Source organism: Hippopotamus amphibius, unplaced genomic scaffold, assembly GCF_030028045.1.
Source record: "Hippopotamus amphibius kiboko isolate mHipAmp2 unplaced genomic scaffold, mHipAmp2.hap2 H_1, whole genome shotgun sequence".
NCBI lineage: Eukaryota > Metazoa > Chordata > Mammalia > Artiodactyla > Hippopotamidae > Hippopotamus > Hippopotamus amphibius.
Genome location: NW_026648280.1, coordinates 1974234 through 1993581, shown reverse-complemented (window position 1 = coordinate 1993581; position 19348 = coordinate 1974234). Strand labels below are relative to the sequence as shown.

The 19348-nt window shown below is 42.0% G+C and overlaps 1 protein-coding gene across 4 annotated transcripts in view; it reads left to right on the top strand.

Moving 5' to 3' along the window:
- LOC130842938 (zinc finger protein 211-like) overlaps positions 1-19348 on the top strand; it is a 37842-nt gene that overhangs the window by 14350 nt on the left and 4144 nt on the right. The window contains exons 1-3 of one of the 4 annotated variants that reach the window (XM_057719518.1): positions 6321-6559; positions 8295-8421; positions 18131-18315. In XM_057719518.1, coding sequence (XP_057575501.1) covers positions 6527-6559; positions 8295-8421; positions 18131-18195 — 225 coding nt within the window. In that variant the 5' untranslated portion in view covers positions 6321-6526 and the 3' untranslated portion in view covers positions 18196-18315. Of the gene's footprint in view, positions 1-6320; positions 6560-8294; positions 8422-18130; positions 18316-18663; positions 19282-19348 lie in introns of those variants that run through there. The other 3 variants (XM_057719516.1, XM_057719515.1, XM_057719517.1) reach the window with 3 other exon arrangements.

The following is a 19348-nucleotide window of genomic DNA, read 5'->3' as shown; positions in this document are numbered from 1 at the left end:
TAACTGTGGAGGAACGCTTTATGACTGCAGTGAATGTGGGAAGCCCTTTAGCCAAAGGAGGTACCTCAGAGCACATAGGAAAATCCACAGTGGAGAAAAGCCTTATGAATGCAAAGAATGTAATAAATCTTTCATCCAAAAGTGCATCTTAATTGAACATCAGAGAGTTCACACTGGAGAAAAACCTTATCAATGCAGCCAATGTGGAAAATTTTTTACCCGCAAATCTAATTTCCTTGCTCATCAGAGAGTTCACAATGGAGAAAAGCCTTACAAGTGCAGTGAATGTGGGAAATTCTTTAGGCGAAACGAACAACTCAGTGCCCACATGAATGTTCATACTGGAGAAAGACCTTATGAGTGCAATAAATGTGGGAAATCTTTTACGAGTAGGTCGAACCTTTATAATCATTGGAGGGTTCACAGTGGAATAAGACCTTTTGAGTGCAGTGAATGTGGTAAATTCTTTAGCCAAAAGGCACACCTCAATGCCCATAGGAAATTTCACACTGGAGGACAGGCTTATGAGTACAATAAATGTGAGAAATCTTTAACTCCTAGGCTGAACCTCCAGTGTCATCAGAGAGTTCACAGTGGAGAAAGGCCTTATAAGTGCAGTGAATGTGGGAAATCTTTTGTTGCTAGGAGTGGCCTCTGGTATCATCAGAGAGTTCACAGTGGAGAAAAGCCTTATAAGTGCAGTGAATGTGGGAAATCTTTTACTGCTAGGTCGAGCCTTCATGATCATCAGAAAGTCCACACTGGAGAAAGGCCTTATAAGTGCAGTGAATGTGGGAAATGTTTTACTGCTAAGACTAACCTCTATCATCATCAGAGGGTTCATACTGGAGAAAGGCCCTATGAGTGCAGTGAATGTGGGAAGTCTTTTGTTGCTAGGAGTGGCCTCCGGTATCATCAGAGAGTTCACACTGGAGAAAGGCCTTATGAGTGCAGTGAATGTGGGAAATCTTTTACTGTTAGGTCTGGCCTTCATGATCATCAGAAAATTCACACTGGAGAAAGGCCTTATAAGTGCAGTGAATGTGGGAAATCTTTTACTGGTAGCTCGAGCCTTCTTCGTCATCAGAGAGCTCACAGTGGAGAAAGGCCTTATGAGTGCAGTGAATGTGGGCAGTCTTTTACTAGTCGATCCTCTCTCTATGATCATCACAGAGTTCACACTGGAGAAAGGCCTTATGAGTGCAATGAATGTGGGAAAGCCTTTAAGCAAAGACAGCTCCTCCGCATCCATAGGAAAATCCACACTGGAGAAAAGCCTTATGAGTGCAAGGAATGTGGTAATTCATTCACCCAGAGGTGCCACTTGATTAAACATCAGAGAGTTCACACTGGGGAAGGGACCTTATGAATATCAAGATTATGGTCAACTGTGATGTTGAAGGAGTTTGAGGTGGTAAGAGGGTGAGAAGAACCTGTGCAGCAAATGGACCATTTTCAGAGAGGAAACTAAGGCATAGAGAGGATGTATCATCTGTTTGTGATCTCCCAGCAATGGACAGGGATCTGGGATTCAATGCCAGTTTGCCTGGTTCAGGATATGGGGAGTCTGGTCACTTCACTCCTTCCCTGCTTCACCCACCTCCCTCCCTGCCCCTTCGCTCCTCCAGTTTGGGGACTGAAAGAACCCCTTGTCCATACTGACACTTTTGCTCCCCCTCTCCCCCCAATGAGCGCTGCTCATACCCCAGCCCCACGCTGATGGACAGGAGTATCTTTTCTCTGGGAACCAACATTGATGACTTTCCTGTGAATGACTCCATTTATCTACCCAACCAAACCGAGGCTGTGATTCAGTTACTATTATAGCCGTTTGTGCAAGAAGGCATGCACAGCCCAGAGAGGTAGAGGGACTTCCATATGGGCTCACTACTGCCAGGCCTTTGATGAGAGTGGTTGCTGTGCACTGCATCCATCCACTGGCTTTTCAGACCCTCAGAGCAGGGGCTCCATTTGGTGTGTCCTGACCATGAACTACCCACACCTGACATCTGCGTCTCCACCAGGCTCCTGCTTTTTCATCAGTGCACATCTCCAGCAAACACCCTGCCACTTGGGATGTTCTTCACATGGACAGCAGTGCTAAGCCAGGCCCTCTGGACTGTGTCATTGGTGTCACCCCAGATTTGACATTGGCGCCACTGCCATATGCAGTGATTCATTTCCACGGTCCTGTCAATCTTTTTCATAAGCCTGCCTCAGGATGTCCCTGCTGCCCTCTTATGTGGTGGAGCTGCTCGCTGTTCTGGGCTTTGTGAGGGGCACCAAATGACTAAGAATGTCGATTGTGGCCCAAATGGCCTGGTCCCCAAGGCTCCTCTTCCTAACCCCTTGATCCATCGCCTCACTGCTCCTCCACCCCTCCAGGAAAATGTAATTCACCAAAGTGATGATTGTTAATTAGCAAGAATTTGCCCTTCCCCTGCCCCTTGGGACCCACACTTGGTCAACCTACCTTAAAAGCCAAGGCTGAATGCAGGCTGACCCCTCCCACTTAAGACTGTGAAACCCTGCTATAAAAAAATCATTATAATTTTTTTCCATTATGATTTTTGTTACATTTATTTCAGTTTTTTTTGGGGGGGGGATAGGGTTAGGGTGTGCCATGCAGCATGCGTGATCTTAGTTCACCTGATCAGAAATCTAACCCATGCCCCCTGCTGTGGAAGCCTGGAGTCCTAACTACTGGACCACCATGGAATTCCCTTTCTCAGGATTCTTGATGTTGAATTTTTGTTTCTCATGTGTCCTATTTTTTACCTGTGTGTCCTGTCTGGTTAAATTTCTATTCCTGGGTCTTTCCTGGTTGCACAGTTGTTAAGAATCCGCATGGCAATCCAGGGAAAATCCCATATGCCGCAGAGCAACTTGAGGAACTAAGGCTGTGTTCCACAATTATTGAGCCTGCACTGTAGAGCCTGTGAGCTGCAAGTACTGAAGCCCTCGCGCCTAGAGCCTGTGTTTCACAACAGAAGACACCACATGCGCTGTAACGAAGAATAGCCCCACTCGCCACAACTAGAGAAAGCCCACACGCAGCACCGTGCTTTGACTGCAGGGGGCACACATTTGATCCGAAGTCGGGAAAATATGGTCCTACATACCACCTGGGCCAGCCCTGAATACCCCAAAAAACAAAACAAAACAAAATACACCCTCAGTCCCTTCCCTCATTTCCAAGCCAAGGAAATGGGACTTCTGAAAACCCCCTGACACCATCCGTTGTCCTTGGAGCAAGCCATAAGATGGAGCGGAGGCTGCAGAGTCCAGAGAGTTCTGTGTGGATTCTCTCTGAGCACACTCTGGGGTTGTGACCTTGAGGAAGTTCCCTCTCAGCCCTTGTTCTACATTTCCTTAGTCCTTAGATGGTAGTATTAGCAATTCCTTCCATGGATTTAAGGGACCGGAGAGGATACATGTGTCATTCAAGTCACTCAGTGCCCAGGTGGCCCCCTGGGTTCCTCATTTGGGAGGTGGGTAACGATCCTCCCATCCTCTGTCGTTGTCTATAGAAGTAGGTTCAGGTTTAACTGAATGAATTTAACAGTGTTAAGGAAAATATTATTCTGATACATTAAAATGGTGAGACATTCTTTATTCAGTACCACTGTGATAGGTGTCAAGAGTATTACAATATGGGAGAAAAATTGAGTTCAACATTAAACACAGTAAAGGCAACTGAGTATTTATGGCCGAGGAGCAGAGAGAAGGGTTCAGTGGATGGAAAATTATTGATGGGAAACATAAAGGGTAAGGAGGGTTCTTGCTTAATTGACTCAATAAGAATCTTGCTGAAGAAAGACAAGAGACATCAGATATCAGGGGTAGGAATTGAGGGTTTGATCAGATGATCGGGTATCAATGGTTGGTTAATTCTTGCATAACTTATCTTTGCAGAATTCTTTCTGAAACTGAGCTAAGTGATCCCTGCAAGGATGTGGCAGAGACCAGGGACAGTGGGGAAGAGAGCTCAGAGGAATATGAGTAAAGATTAGGCAGAGAGAGAGTTTGTCAGTTCCTGTTGTTCAACGAAGGAAGAGACCTGTTTTGCTCTGAACAACACAGATTTTTTTTTCTCATTTGTTTGCTTTTGTTCCTTAAGGACTAGCTGAGAGGAAATCAAAATGAACTAACTGGGGACTTACCTGGTAGTCCAAAGTATCTGCCTTCCAGTGCAGGGCATGTGGGTATGATATCTGATCGTGGAACTAAGATCCCGCATGCTGCAGGACAACTAAGCTGGTGTGCTGCAACTAAGACCTGATGCAGCCAAAAACAAACAAACAAAAAAATAAAAACAAAGGATGAACTAACTGGAAACTGGCAGGAGGATTTTTGTATGACCAGCATTGTAAGAAACATACACATGTGATTGGGCAGGAAAGGAAAAGCAATGGGGTCAGGAGATGTGGGACTCAGAGGACAAGGGAGGTTGCATGGGCAGATACCCACCCTGGGCAGTGAGAAGTCTGAGCCACAGACTGGGTTTCACAGTCTTAGGCTCTGTGTGGTGGAGGCAAGCCTCCTTTACTGTTTGGAGGACCAGTGGGACAGGTAGAAAGGTTGGAGGAGCCTGCACTCTGTTTGGAAGGAGTGTTCTTGCCCCCACTTGGCCCTGGGGCTAGGCAGAGAGAGGTCTGCTTTGGCAGCACCCGGTTTCCAGTGACCTCGTTCACTGCACACCCCAGCCAGAGTAGAAGAAATGCTCTGGCTCCACTGACTCCATTCTCCAGCATGTCACTGGATCTGAGGCAGTCAAGAGCAGGGAAAGACTCGATTTATGGATGGAGAGGCAACCCGGTCCCAGGGCAGAGCCCAGGTGGGGCTGCAGTGGCCATTGTTGGCATTTCCTCCAGGGATGCATGAGAAGCAGCCCACATTTCTGAGGATAGCTGCTTGGGCAGAGGTTACGCACCCCACCATACATGCAGAAGTACCACACTGGCCCTGCTTCCTCCCTGTGGAGCGGTGCCACAGGAAGGCAGGAGTGGTGGAGCCTGGAGACACTGCTGAGCTGTAAGAGTAAGGGGTCTTGTCCCAGAGGCAGGATGATATATAAATAATTGCCTACCCTCAAGACCAGAGAAAGGGCCCAGAGCCAAGGACAGAGGCATCAGTGGTTTAAAGGTTTGGGGATCTTACTCATTCCGAGCAAGGTCTACGAGAGACACTCCATCATGGTCCAGACACAGCTTGCAGGATTTGGGAGCAGTCTTTTCTACTGGGGAGCAGAGGAAGTTTACCAGCATTAGAGGGAATTGACGTGAACTTGGCTCATCAGTTCTCTGGGAAATTATCAGAGGAGCATGCTACTCACAGCTTGTTTGATGAAGTATCCATGTGAAGAAATTATGACCTAAAGATGAGAACAATCACTAGCTGGGGTCAGGGCCAGACGGTGGTCATTGACTGGTCAGGACTTATGTTTAGGAGGGAATGTCAGTCATGTGAGTAGGGTGCAGGTGAATCAGAATTGTGGCGCAGGGCATGTACAAAGAACAAGAGTATAGCCATTTTCGGTGGCCTGATTTATACATCAGTGTTTCTCAGGGAGTTGGGCACAATCAGAGTTATATAGCCAAGACAGCCTTTACTGGTGGCCCCAAAGCAGTGCTTTCCCTATTGTTCTCCTGTGCTAGTCCTGCCCAGTACCTCCTTTCCAGATTCCCAACCAGGGTCCAGTCTGACTTGCTTCTTGTCCCTGACCAAAGCATACAAAAATGAATTTAAGATGCCCGTTGGGCCAAAGGGCTTGCTGGATCTTAGTTCCCGGACTAGCGATGGAAACCCCACCTCCCCGCTGCCGCGCCCGCTTCCCCGCACCCTTGTTAGTGAACACGAGAAGTCCTAATCACTGGACCACCAGGGATTTCCCCAAAATTAGTTTTACACTTCAGGCTGCATGTTGTTCAGAAGCAATAGGATAATGTTTATTTACTTCTAGTTACCAGTGGATGTCAACTTGGGTCGGCTTAAAGGAGTCTGAGGCCATGTCCAAACACTTCAGTCATCAGTAGCATTAAAGACTTAACTGCTCTTAAGTATCCTCCCATTCCTCCATGGACCACCCCCCCAGCCCCCTCCCTGACCCGCGTAGTTGATTTCCCAGCACTCCTCGCGATGCTGCTTGACTTTTTTCGTGGTGCTTCTAGCTTGAGCCACCACTGCTTGAGGCCTTGGCACTACATTACCCAGAAGAACTTGCGCCAAGGCGAGGTGCATTCATTGAAAATCCTGAAATGGGGAATTTCCGGGAGGGGAACATTCGGCTGAGGGACTTCCGGCGGCTTTTTGGCGGAGATTTTGATTGCTGTCTGTAGAGCAGCCCATTACCTTCCGCGTCTCGTGTTGGGAGCGAGGCGACAGGCCAAGAGGCGTAAGAGGAGGCTCTGTGCGCAGTGCACAGAGGAGCGTCTTAACTTCTAAGACACTATCGCCCCCGAGTAGTAACCGTGCAGACTCCAGCCCAGTCCCTGGACTTTCGCCTCCGCCCTGCCCAGACGTTCCGATGGCGGCGGCTGCGGAAAGGGACCCACCTCAGGTAAACGCAGCTTTCCTCGGGTTCTCCCCTTCCCGTTTTCCCGCCGAAATCCTAACGCCCCGAGTTAGAGACGCCTTCTCATGTCGCTTTATCGCAGGCCCCTGGTGTAGTATAGTGAAGCCTTCGGAACTGGTTTTCCTGTTTCTGACCACCACTGTAATGTGGTGTGGGTGACCCTTGGAAATACAACTGACGTAGGAACATCCAGGGGAACCTGCAGTTCATCTTGTTTATGCGAGGAAGAAAGGTTGAGGCCAGGCTGCATCTGGTGGGGTTGATTAGTAGTTAGACCTTCTTTTTTTCCTTTTTAATTTATTTTTGTTTGCGTTGGGTCTTCATTGCTGTTCGTGGGTTTCTCAATGCTGTGGCTTTTCCTGTTGCAGAGCACAGGCTCTAGGCACGCGGGTTTCAGTGGTTGAGGCACGTGGGCTCAGTAGTTGTGGCGCACGGGCTTAGTTGCTCCGTGGCATGTGGGATCTTCCCAGACCAGGGATCAAACTCATGTCCCCTGTATTGGGAGGCGGATTCTTAACCACTGTGCCACCAGGAAAATCTCATATCTTTCTTCTTTGGTACATGGGAGCTGTGGAGAGCTTTGAGCAAAGGAAGCACACAATATGAATCAGGCTTTAAAAAACTCTCCAGGACTTTCTAGGTGGCGCAGTGGGTAAGAATCCGCCTGCCAGTGCAGGGGAAGTGGGTTTGATCCCTGCCCCAGGAAGATACCACATGCCACAAAGCAACTAAGCCCCTGTGCCACAACTATTGAGCCTGTGCTCTAGAGCCCGTGAGCCACAACTGCTGAGCCCATGTGCCGCAACTACTGAAGCCCACGCTCCTGGAGCCTGTGCTCTACAAGAGAGGCCACCGCAATGAGAAGCCTGCGCACCACAACGAAGGGTAGTGCCCGCTCACCGCAACTACAGAAAGCCTGTGTGCAGCAATGAAGACCCAACACAGCCAATAAAATAAATAAATTAATTAATTAAAAAACAAACAAACAAACTCTCCAAAGCCTGTTCAGTGGAGAGACTGTGGGGGGTGATGAGACCATTGAGGCAGAGAGAAGTTGTAACTTTTGCAAGGTCACAACTGGTAAGAGGTAGCACTGGGACAGAGGCCCAGAGGTTAGCCAGTCAGTCCGAGTTTACCTGGCTTTGGTACCAGCAGGGGTCTAGGGAAGGCCTGAGCCCCTGGAGCACTGCCTGGCCTGCTTGTGCCCACAGATTCCCAGGGTTGCAAAAGCACTTTTGGTAAATGGAGGTTGTCCCACTCCCTCACTTGTTCCAACTCACACGCACAGATTCTGTATATTTGAGGTGTCTTGGGGCTCTTCATCTGCCATTCTGACAGCTTTTTGGTTTGGGGACCTTGGAGAACTGCATGCCTGGGGTCCTGAGTGTACTTAGGATTCTATGGAGGGGGCGTGGAAGGTTACTCCTGGAACCGATATCAGTACATGTAAGTGCTTTGAGGTGAGGTTGAGCTGGTTTAGGTCAGTGCAGGTCTCCTTTTTTTCTGGTAGGAATAAGCCAGGAAGAGCAGGAGTTAGGCTTGCAATGCCTGCCTGTGTGATCTGGAGGCAATGGGAGGTTCTGATCAGAAGAGAGAGGTTTTCCTCCCCAGGTCTCAAGTAGCTCCACCTGGTTGGGCAGCTGGGGAAATGTGTGGGAAGATGGATTGTGGGTTTTCAGGAGTGGGACTGTTCATGTTTTATTTGTCCCTGTTATACCAGGGCAGTGTGACCTTTGAGGATGTGGCCGTGTACTTCTCCTGGGAGGAATGGTGTCTTCTTGATGAGGTTCAGATACACCTGTACCTTGATGTCATGCTGGAGAACTTTGCACTTGTATGCATGCTGGGTAAGGCCCTCACACCCACCCTTATCCACTGAGCTAGGCTCTGCCTTTCTCCTTTTCCCATAAGGGCAGCTGTGTCCTTCTCACATCTGGACCCTGGATACTGCTGTCTTCTTCAATTGCTTGGTTGTGTGCTGTGGTTACTATGGCTAGGGAAAGCATCTCCCTACTCCCAGCTTCCCCACTCCCCAGCTCCGCTGTGTCCTCAAGTCTGTTCTCTACCTCTGCATCTGTATTCTTGCCCTGCCACTAGGCTCATCAGTGCCTTTTTAAAAAATTCTATATATATGCATTAGCATATAGTATTTGTTTTTCTCTTTCTGACTTACTTCACTCTGTATGACAGACTCTAGGTCCATCCACCTCACTACAAATAACTCAGTTTTGTTCCTTTTTAAGGCTGAATAATATTCCATTGCTTATATGTGCTACATCTTCTTCATCCATTCATTTGTTGATGGGCATTTAAGTTGCTTCCATGTCCTAGCTATCGTAAATAGTGCTTTAATGATCATTGTGGTGATATACAAAAGTTTTTCAGTTTTTTTCTTTTTCCCCCCAGCTTTCTTGAGGTACAGTTGACACATAATATGGTATAAGTTAAAGGTATAAAATGGAAATTGTTAATTTTTATGAAGTCCAGTTTGTCTATTTTTTCTTTTGTTGCTTTTGCCTTTGTTATCATAGGTAAGAAATCATGGCTGAAACCAACATTTTGAAGTTTTCGCTCTCTCTTTTTTTTTTTATACTAAGAATTTTGTAGTTTTAGCTGTTACATTTTGTCCTTTAGTATATTTTGTTTGAATTTTTGTATATGGTGTTAGGTAAGGGTTGAACTTCATTCTCGTTCATGTGGGTATCCTGTTTTCCCAGCACTATTGAATGGTAATGGTCTTCTTGTCAATAATTATTGGATCATATATACCAGGGTTGATTTTTAGACTCTTTGATCTCTATTCTGTTCTATTGGAGTATATATCTTTGTGCTAGTAGCATGATGTTTTGCTTATTGTAGCCTTGTAATAATTTTTGAAATAAGCCTTTCGTACATTGCATCAGTCCCACTTGGTCATCGTGTATAATTCTTTTTATATGGATTTTGGGTCAATTTAGTGATAATTTGTGAGGATTTTTGCATCTATGTTCTTGAGAGATATTGGTCTATACTTTTCTTGTATTGTCCTTGGCTTGGTTTTAGAGTAATGCTGTCCTCACAGAATTAGTTAGGAAGTGTGGAGATCTCATCCACACAAACGAACCTGAATGTGTGTGGCACGGTGGAATTAAGAAAATTCACACAAGGGTATAGGAAAGCATGGGGTCAGGGGACTCAGGACCAAGCCAGTCAAGAGTCCCAAGCTCTGATTCCCATAGCGTATTTATTGAGAAAAAGCATTCTAGCATTCTGGATTATAAATCACGATAATGGACATCACAAGGTATATGCTTCAATTGGAGAAAAAAGCAGAGCACCTTGTTTTTTATGACTACTAGGTGAGATAGTTAATCTTTAACTTGGAGCTGGAGCCTGGAGCCATCGGGCTATATGACTACTTTATCTCAATCGGTTTTCCTTGAGACTAGTTCTGCTTTCAGAACTGCTTGCAGCCATGTAGCTGGTCATGCACTCTCAGGATTGTTACTCCAAGTCAGTGTCCTCTGTAGTTCTCTGCAAGGAAGCAGTCCCTCTGTTTCTGTCTTCTGAAATCAGTTGTAGAGAAATGTATAATATCTTTCTGAAACGTTTGTCATATTTGACCAGTTAAGCAGTGGCATTGCATTCTGTTTTGGAAAGTTATTTCTTATTGGTTCAATTGCATTAATAGATGTAGAGCTATTCAGATTGTCATTTCTTCTTTTTTTTAACTTTAATTTTAATTGTTTTTTAATTTTTATTTTTTTTGGCTTTGTTGGGTCTTTGTTGCTTTAGTAGCAGTTAGCAGAGGCTACTTGTCTTTGCGGTGCATGGGCTTTTTCTCAGTGCGGTGGCTTCTCTTGTGGAGCACAGGCTCTAGATGTGCAGGCTTCAGTAGTTGTGGGACTCGGGCTCAGTAGTTGTGGCTCACGGGCTTAGTTTCTCCATGGCATGTGGGATCTTCCTGGCCAAGGGATCGAATCTGTGTCCCCTGCATTGGCAGTTGGATTCTTAACCATTGTGCCACCAGGGAAGCCCTGTCTGTTTCTTCTTGTGTGGGTTTTGGTAGACTGTCTTTCAAGAAATTGATCCATTTCCTTTAGATTATCAAATTTATGGTCTTGGAGATTCTCATATAGTTCATTATTATCCTTTTAATGTTCATCTGTCCATCTGTAGTGATGTTATCATCTTTTATTTTTGATGGTAGTAATTTGTGTCCTGTCTTTTTTTCATGATTAGCCTGACTAGAAACTTTTTGATTTTATTGATCATTTTAAAGAAGCAACTTTGTTTGGCATTGTTGATATTTTAATTATTTCTTTTCTTCTTTCTTTGGATTTAATTTTCTGCTTTTCTACTTTCCTGAGTTAAAAGCACAGATGACTGATTTTAGATCTTTCTTCTTTTCTCATATATGCAATAAAGGCTATAAATTGCCCTCTACGCACTGCTTTCACCGTATCCACATATTTTGACAGGTGTTGTATTTATTTCAAGATTCTTAAAATTTCACGTTGAGATTTCTTTTTTGACCCATGTTTTATTTGGTAATGTAATGTTTAATTTCTCAGTATTTTGTGATTTATTTCCAGCTATCTTTTTGTTACTGTTGAATGGAGTAGACTAAGTAGTCTTTAGGTGCCCGTATATCCAGTTGCTTGATGATCTGAGAGAATTGACAGCTTTATCATTGTGTCATTGTCTTTTTTCATGATAACTTTGCTTACTTGAGATCTGGTTAGATGTCAATAGAGTCAATACCACTTTTTAAAAAATTTGTGTTAGACTCTCTTTCTCTATTCATTTACTTTAATCTATATGCATGTTTTTATTTAAAGTGATTTTCTCTGAGACAACATATAGTAGAGTCCTGTTTCTGGATCCACTCTCATAATCTCTTTTTAAATTGGTGCGTTGAGACTATCCATCTTTAGTAATATTGATGGAGTTGGATAAATGTAACTAATAGAACAAACCTAACATTTTTGCTACCATTTTATACCGTTGCCCTTGTTCCTTGTTCCTGTGTTAGTGTTTCCCCCTTCTTTTTGTGGTTTTAGTTGAGCATTTCGTATGATTTTATTTCCTCTCCTTTTTAAGCAAATCAGCTATATTTGCTTCTTTTCATTTTTTTAATGTAGTTTTGCTAGAGTTTGCACTTTGTATTAAAAGTTGATTGAAGTCCACTTCCATATAACACTATATGGGGCTTCCCATATGCTGTGGAACAACTAAGCCCAAGCACCACACCTACTGAGCCAGTGCTCTAGAACTTGGGAGCCACAACTACTGAGCCCACACACCGCAACTACTGAAGCCTGCATGCCTAGGCCTGTGCTCTGTAACAAGAGAAGGCACCGCAATCATGAGTAGACCCCATTTGCCACAACTGGAGATAGTGCATGTGCAGCAACGAAGACCCAACACAACTGAAAATCAATCAATCAATCAGTCTTAAAAAACAAAAACAGAAAAACAAAAACTATATGAATTCATGGGTAGTTTGAATACCAGATATGTAGATGTATTTTTGTTGTTGTTGTTGTTTTGCTTTGTTATTCTCTTTGAGGCTTGTGGGATCATAGTTCCCCACCACGGATCAAACCTGAGCCCCTGGCAGTGAAAGCACAGGGTCCTAACAATTGGACTACCAGGGAATTCCTACATTATAATTTTTAAAAATCCTCTTTGGGGTTCCATGGTTGCCTAGTGGTTAGGAACCTGGACTTTTACTGCCTTGGACTGGGTTCACTTACTAGTCAGGGAGCATCCCGATGCCATGCAGGTAGGCCAAAAAGAAATTAAATTAAAATTTAAAAGTAATAAATCCTAATTGCATTCTTTCGTTCATTGTGGTTCAGTGATAAGCATACATAAATGGGTGGGTTTAAAAACGTATAATGGAATACACTATTGCTGTAGTTCTTTTGAACAAACTATTATCTGAAAAGACATTTTTCCTAGGAAGACATTCAATTGGAAACTCCTACATGAAAAGATGCTCAACATTACTACTGGTTGGGGAAATGGAAATCAAAACGACAGTGAGATAACACCTCATACTTGTTATAATGTCTGCTATGAAAAAGACAAACAATAATTATTGGTGAAAATGTGGAGAAATGGGACCCCTTGTGCACTGTTGGTGGGAACGTACATTGTTGTGGCCACTATGGAAAAGAGTATGGAGAATCCTTACAACATTAAATGAGGAAGTACAATATGATCCAGCAGTTCCACCTCTGTGTGTTTATCCACAGGGAGTGAAATCATCATTTCAAAAAGGTATCTGTACCCCCATGTTTATTGCAGCAGCATTTACACTATCCAAGAAACGGAAACAACCTAAGTGTCCATTGATTGATTGTTGGATAATAAACGTGTTATATGTGGAATATTATTCCATATTATTCAACCATAAACAAAGAAGGCAGTATTGCTATTTGCAACAGAATTGATGGACTCTGAGGGCATTATGCCAAGTGAAATAAGAGAGGACAAATACAGTTCTCCCTCAGTTTCCCCAGAGGATTGGTTCCAGGAGGCCCTGCGTGTACTGTAGACTGAGATGGTGAAATTCCATGGCAAGACTTCTGATTCTGAAGTTTTCACACTTGTGGATTTACCTAACTACAGATCACTTAGTTCTGTGTGAATTTATTGAAAAATATCCATGTACAAGAGGAGTCAAGCAGTTCTAACCCATGTTGTTTCAGGTTTAACTGTACTACATGTTTATATTGATACTTACATGTTGAATCTTTAAAACAACAACAAGAATAACATGAAAGTCAGGTACAGACAAAGATTAGTGATTGCCAGAGTGGGAGAAGGCAGGGGGGCAGATAGGTGAAATGGTTGAAGGGTGTCAGGAGTTACACACTTATAGTTATAAGATGAATAAGTCCTGGGAATATAATGTACAGCATAGTGATTGTAGTTCACCAGACTGTAATGTATATTTAGACATTTCTAAAAGAGTAGATCTTAAAAGTTCTCATCACAGGAAAAAAACCTTAACTATGTATATTAATTAAACTTATCTTGGTAATCATTGCAGTGTTTACATATGTCAAATCATGTTGTACAGCTTCCAGAAATACAGTATTCCATTGGCAGTTATATATCAATGAAACATTTTTATTCTCTGAAGAGCTATTCCTCTCTCTGTGAAACTGAAGTTTTTCATGTCTCTAAAGAACTTCTTTTAATATATTCCCACAAATTTTCTGTGTCTATGAAAGTCTTTATTTCATCATCACTGTTGAAGAGTAATGTTGCTTGATACCAAATTCTAGGTTGGTGGTGTCCCCCCTTACGTTGCACACTTTAACTATTTCACTCCATTCAGTTCTTATTTGCCTGAGTTCTGAGGAGGGTTCAAATGTAATTGTTTTGGTCCAGTGAAGTGTTTATTCCTTTTTTAAAAAAGAATTTTATTCAGATATAATTGACATACAATAAACTGCATCTATTTAAAGTGTACAATTTGATATTTTTTTCTTATTAGTAATGTACATATGGCAATCCCCATCTCCCAACTCATCCCACCTCAACCGCTCCTCCCTTTCCCCCCTCGGCATCCGTATATTTGTTCTCTAGATCTGTGTCTCTATTTCTGCCTTGCAAACCAGTTGATCTGTACCATTTTTGTAGATTCTGCATATGTGCATTAATATACGGTATTTCTTTCTCTTTTTCTGACTCCACTCTGCATAACAGACTCTTAAGTCCATGCATGTTTCTACAAATGACCCAATTTCATTCCTTTTTACAGCTGAGTAATATTCCATTGTATATATATGTACCACATTTTCTTTATCCATTCATCTGTTGATGGACATTTAGGTTGCTTCCATGACCTGGCTATTGTAAATAGTGCTGCAGTGAACATTGGGGTGCATGTGTCTTTTTGAATTATGGTGTTCTCTGGGTATATGCCCAGTAGTGGGATTGCTGGGTCATATGGTAATTCTATTTTTAGTTTTTCAAGGAACCTACATACTGCTCTCCATAGTGGCTGTATCAATTTACATTCCCACTAACAGTGCATTCTCCACATCGTCTCTGGCATCTTTTGTTTGTAGATTTTCTGATGGTGCCCGTTCTAACCAGTGTGAGATACTACCTCATTGTAGTTTTGATTTGCATTTCTCTAATAATTAGTGACGTTGAGCAGCTTTTCATGTGCCTCTTGACCTTCTGTATGTCTTCTTTGAAGAAATGTCTGTTTATATCTTCTGCCCATTTTTTGATTGGATTTTTTTCCTTTTATATTGAGCTGGATGAACTGTTTATATGTTTTGGAGATTAATCTTTTGTTGATTGGTTTGCAAATATTTTCTCCCATTCTGAGGGTTGTCCTTTTGTCATGTTTATAGTTTCCTTTGCTGTGCAAAAGCTTTTTAAAAGTTTCATTAATTCCCACTTGTTTATTTTTGTTTTTATTTGCATTACTCTAGGAGGTGGGTCAAAAAAGATCTTGCTGTATTTTATATCAAAGAATATTCTTCCTATGTTTTCCTCTGTGAGTTTTATGTCTGGGCTTACATTTAGGTCTTTAATCCATTTTGAGTTTATTTTTGTGTATGGTGTTACAGAATGTTCTGATTTCACTCTTTTACATGTAGCTATGCAGTTTTCCCAGTACCACTTATTTGAAGAGGCTGTCTTTTCTCCACTGTATATTCTTGCCTTCTTTGTCATAGGTTAGTTGACCATAGGTGTTTGGGTTTATCTCTGGGCTTTCCATGCTGTTCCATTGATCTATGTTTCTGTTTTTGTGCCAGTACCATATTGTTTTGATTACTGTAGCTTTGTAGTATAGTCTGAAGTCAGGGAGTCTGATTCTCCAGCTCCATTTTTTTCCTCAATATTCTTTTGGCTATTTGGGGTCTTTTTTGTCTCCATACAAATTTTAGGATTTTTTGTTCTAGTCCTGTAAAAAATGACATTGAAAATTTGATAGGGATTGCATTGAATCTGTAGGTTGCTTTGGGTAGTATAGTCATTTTCACAATATTGATTCTTCCAATTCAGGAATGTGTTATCTCTCTCCATCTGTTTGTGTCATCCTTGATTTCTTTCATCAGTGTCTTTTAGCTTTCTGAATACCAGTCTTTTACCTCCTTAGGTAGGTTTATTCAGATCATCCAGACAGAAAATTAATAAGGAAACACAAGCTTTAAGTGACACAATAATCCAGATAGATTTAATTGCTATTTATAGGCCATTCCATCTGAAAAAAGCAGATTACACTTTCTTTTCAAGTGAACATGGAACATTCTCCAGGATGAATCACATCTTGGGTCACGAATCAAGCCTTGGTAAATTCAAGAAAATTGAAATCTTATCAAACATCTTTTCCAGCCACGATGCTATGAGATTCGAAATCAGTTACAGGAAGACAACTGTAAAAAGCACAAACACATGGAGGCTAAACAGTATGCTACTAAATAATGAAGTGATCACTGAAGAAATCAGAGGAAGTCAAAAAATATCTAGAGACAAATGACAATGAAAACACAACAATCCAAAACCTTTTGGATGCAGCAAAAGCAGTTCTAAGAGGGAAGTTTCTAGCAATACAATCCTACATCAAGAAACAAGAAAAATCCCAAGTAAACAATCTAACCTTACACCTAAGGGAAGTAAAGAAAGAAGAATAAACAAAACCCAAAGTTAGTAGAAGGAAAGAAATCATAAAGATCAGAGCAGAAATAAAATAGAAACAAAACAATAGCAAAAATCAATAAAACTAAAGTTGATTCTTTGAGAAGATAAACAAAATTGACAAATCTTTAGTGATACTCATCAAGAAAAAGAGGGAGAGGACTCATATCAATAAAATTAGAAATGAAACAGGAGAAGTTACAACAGACACTGCAGAAATAAAAAGCATCATAAGAGACTACTGCAAGGAACTATATGCCAATAAAATGGACAACCTGGAAGAAATGGACAGATTCTTAGAAAGGTATAACTTTCTGAGACTGAATCAGGAAGAAATAGAAAAATGGACAGACCAATCACAAGTAATGAAATTGAATCCATGCTTAAAAATCTTCCAACAGACAAAAGTCCAGGACCACATGGCTTCACAAGTGAATTCTATCAAACATTTAGAGAAGAGCTAACACCCATCCTTCTCAAACTCTTCCAAAAAATTGCAGAGGATGGAACACTCCCAAACTCATTCTGCGAGGCTACCATCACTCTGATACCAAAACCAGACAAAGATACTACAAAAAAAAATTACAGGCCAATATCACTGATAAATATAGATGCAGAAATTGTCAACAAAACACTAGCAAACAGAATCCAACAACACATTAAATGGATCATACACCATGATGAAGTGGGGTTTATCCCAGGTATGCAAGGAATCTTCAATGTATACAAATCAGTGTGATATACCATATTAACAAATTTAAGTATAAAAACCTTATGATCATTTCAATGGATGCAGAAAAAGCTTTTGAAAAAATTCAACACTGATTTATGGTATAAGCTGTCTAGAAAGTGGGCATAAAGGGAACCTAGCTCAACATAATAAAGGCCATATTCAACAAACCCACAGCAAAGATCATTCTCAATGGTGAAAATCTGAAAGCACTCCCTCTAAAATCAGGAACAAGACAAGGATGTCCACTCACACCACTACTATTCAACATAGTTTTGGAAGTCCCTGCCACAGCAATCAGAGAAGAAAAGGAAATAAAAGGAATTGAAATTGGGGAAGAAGTAGTAAAACTGTCACTGTTTGCAGATGACATGATACTATACATAGAAAATCCTAAAGATGCCATCAGAAAACTAGTGCAGCTAATCAATGAATTTGGTAAAGTTGAAGGATATAAATATATATATATTTATTCCTTTGGCTACTTTCAAGTTTGTTTTTTCTTGCATTTGAATGTGATATGCCTAGGTGTAGTTTCTTTTTATTTTTAGGCCATGTTGGGTTTTCATTGCTGTGTGTGAGCTTTCTCTTGTTTTGGCGAGTGGGGGCTACTCTTTTGTTGTGGTGTGCGGGCTTCTCCGTGCAGTAGCTTCTGTTGTGGAGCATGCGTTCTAGGTGCATGGGCTTCAGTAATTGCAGCACGAAGGCTCAGCAGTTGTGGCACACAGGCTCTAGGGTGAATGGGCTTTGGTAGTTGTGTTGCACCAGCTCAGTAGTTGTGGCTCATGGGCTCAGTAGTTGTGGCTCGTGGGCTTAGTTGTTCAATCGGATGTGGGATCTTCCTGAACTAAGGGTTGAACTCATGTCCCCTGCATTGGCAGACTGACTCTTAACCACTGCACCACCAGGGAAGTCCCCAGGTGTAGTTTCTTTAGCATTAAACCTATCTGGTATTCTCTGAGCTTCCTCGATATGTGGGGTTGGTGTCTAACATTAATTTGGTAGAAATTCTCCATCATCATTCCCTCAAGTATTTCTTCTTTTTCTTTTTTTGTTTCTCATGGAGATATTCCTGTATGTGTGTGGTAAACCTTTTGTAGTTGTCCCACAGGTGTTGGATATTCTGGTGTTTTTTCATTTTAATTTTTGTCCTTTTTCTGTTTGTTTTTCAGTTTTGGAAGTTTCTTCTAAGAGAACATCAAGCTCAAAATTTATTTTCCCAGCTGTGTCTAGTTGATGAATAAGCCTATCACAGTATTTTTTCATTTCTGTTTCAGTGTACTTTATCTCTAGCATTTCTTTTTTTTTTTTTAATTAATTTATTGGCTGCATTGGGACTTCGTTGCTGCATGTGGCAAGTGGGGCCTACTCTTTGTTGTGGTGCGTGGGCTTCTCATTGCAGTGGCTTCTCATTTCAGAGCAGGGTCTCCAGGCCTGCGGGCTTCAGTAGTTGTGGTATGTGGGCTCAGTAGTTGTGGCTCACAGGCTCTAGAGCACAGGCTCAGTAGTTGTGGCGCACAGACTTTGTTGCTCCATGCATGTGGGATCTTCCTGACCCAGGGCTCGAACCCATGTCCCCTGCATCAGCAGGTGGATTCTTAATCACTGCACCACCAGGTAAGTCCCTCTCTATCATTTCTTTTCAGTCCTTTGTTGGACTTTCCATCTCTCTGCTTATGTTGCCCTTCCAGTCTCATATGCTGTCTGCTTTATCCATTGTTAGACATTAATTTGCATATTTATCATAATTGTTTTATATTCCCAATGTGATCCTTCCAATGTAATATCTGATTCTGATTCTGAAACTTCATCTCTTCAAACTTTGTTTTGTGGGACACTACAAATCTTTAGTAGACTCCATAGTTGCAGAAGAGTTAGATCAGTTAGATTCTGCCAGTACAATTGTTGTTTAGTTGGGGAGATGCATTACTAACACACTTTGTACTCCATCCCATGTACATGCATTCCTCTGGCTTCATTGGAGGTTTTTTTGTTTGTTTTTGTTTTTTTAACTTTTTATTTTATATTGGAGTATAGTTGATTAACAATGTGTGTTAGTTTCAGGATGTTATTTTTATAGTATTTAAAAGATCGTTTAAATTTTTTTTGTAGTATTTAATATCTTGTATACTAATTTCGTCTGTTCCAGTGTTGGCTACTCATCCGTCCTGAGTCCGTTAGTACTCTTATCATTTGTGTTCCATGTAGTTATTCAGCTGGGGATGATGGAGAGTCCTTGGTGCTTCATGGAACGGTCTCAGCAAAAGAGCTTGGAGATAGCCTGACCAAGATGAATAGCAAGTGGGAAAGGGCTTGATATCAGGTCTGCATTCAAGTCATACCAAGAACGTATGACTTCCATTCTTTCACTAGTGTTTAAGTGCCATTGC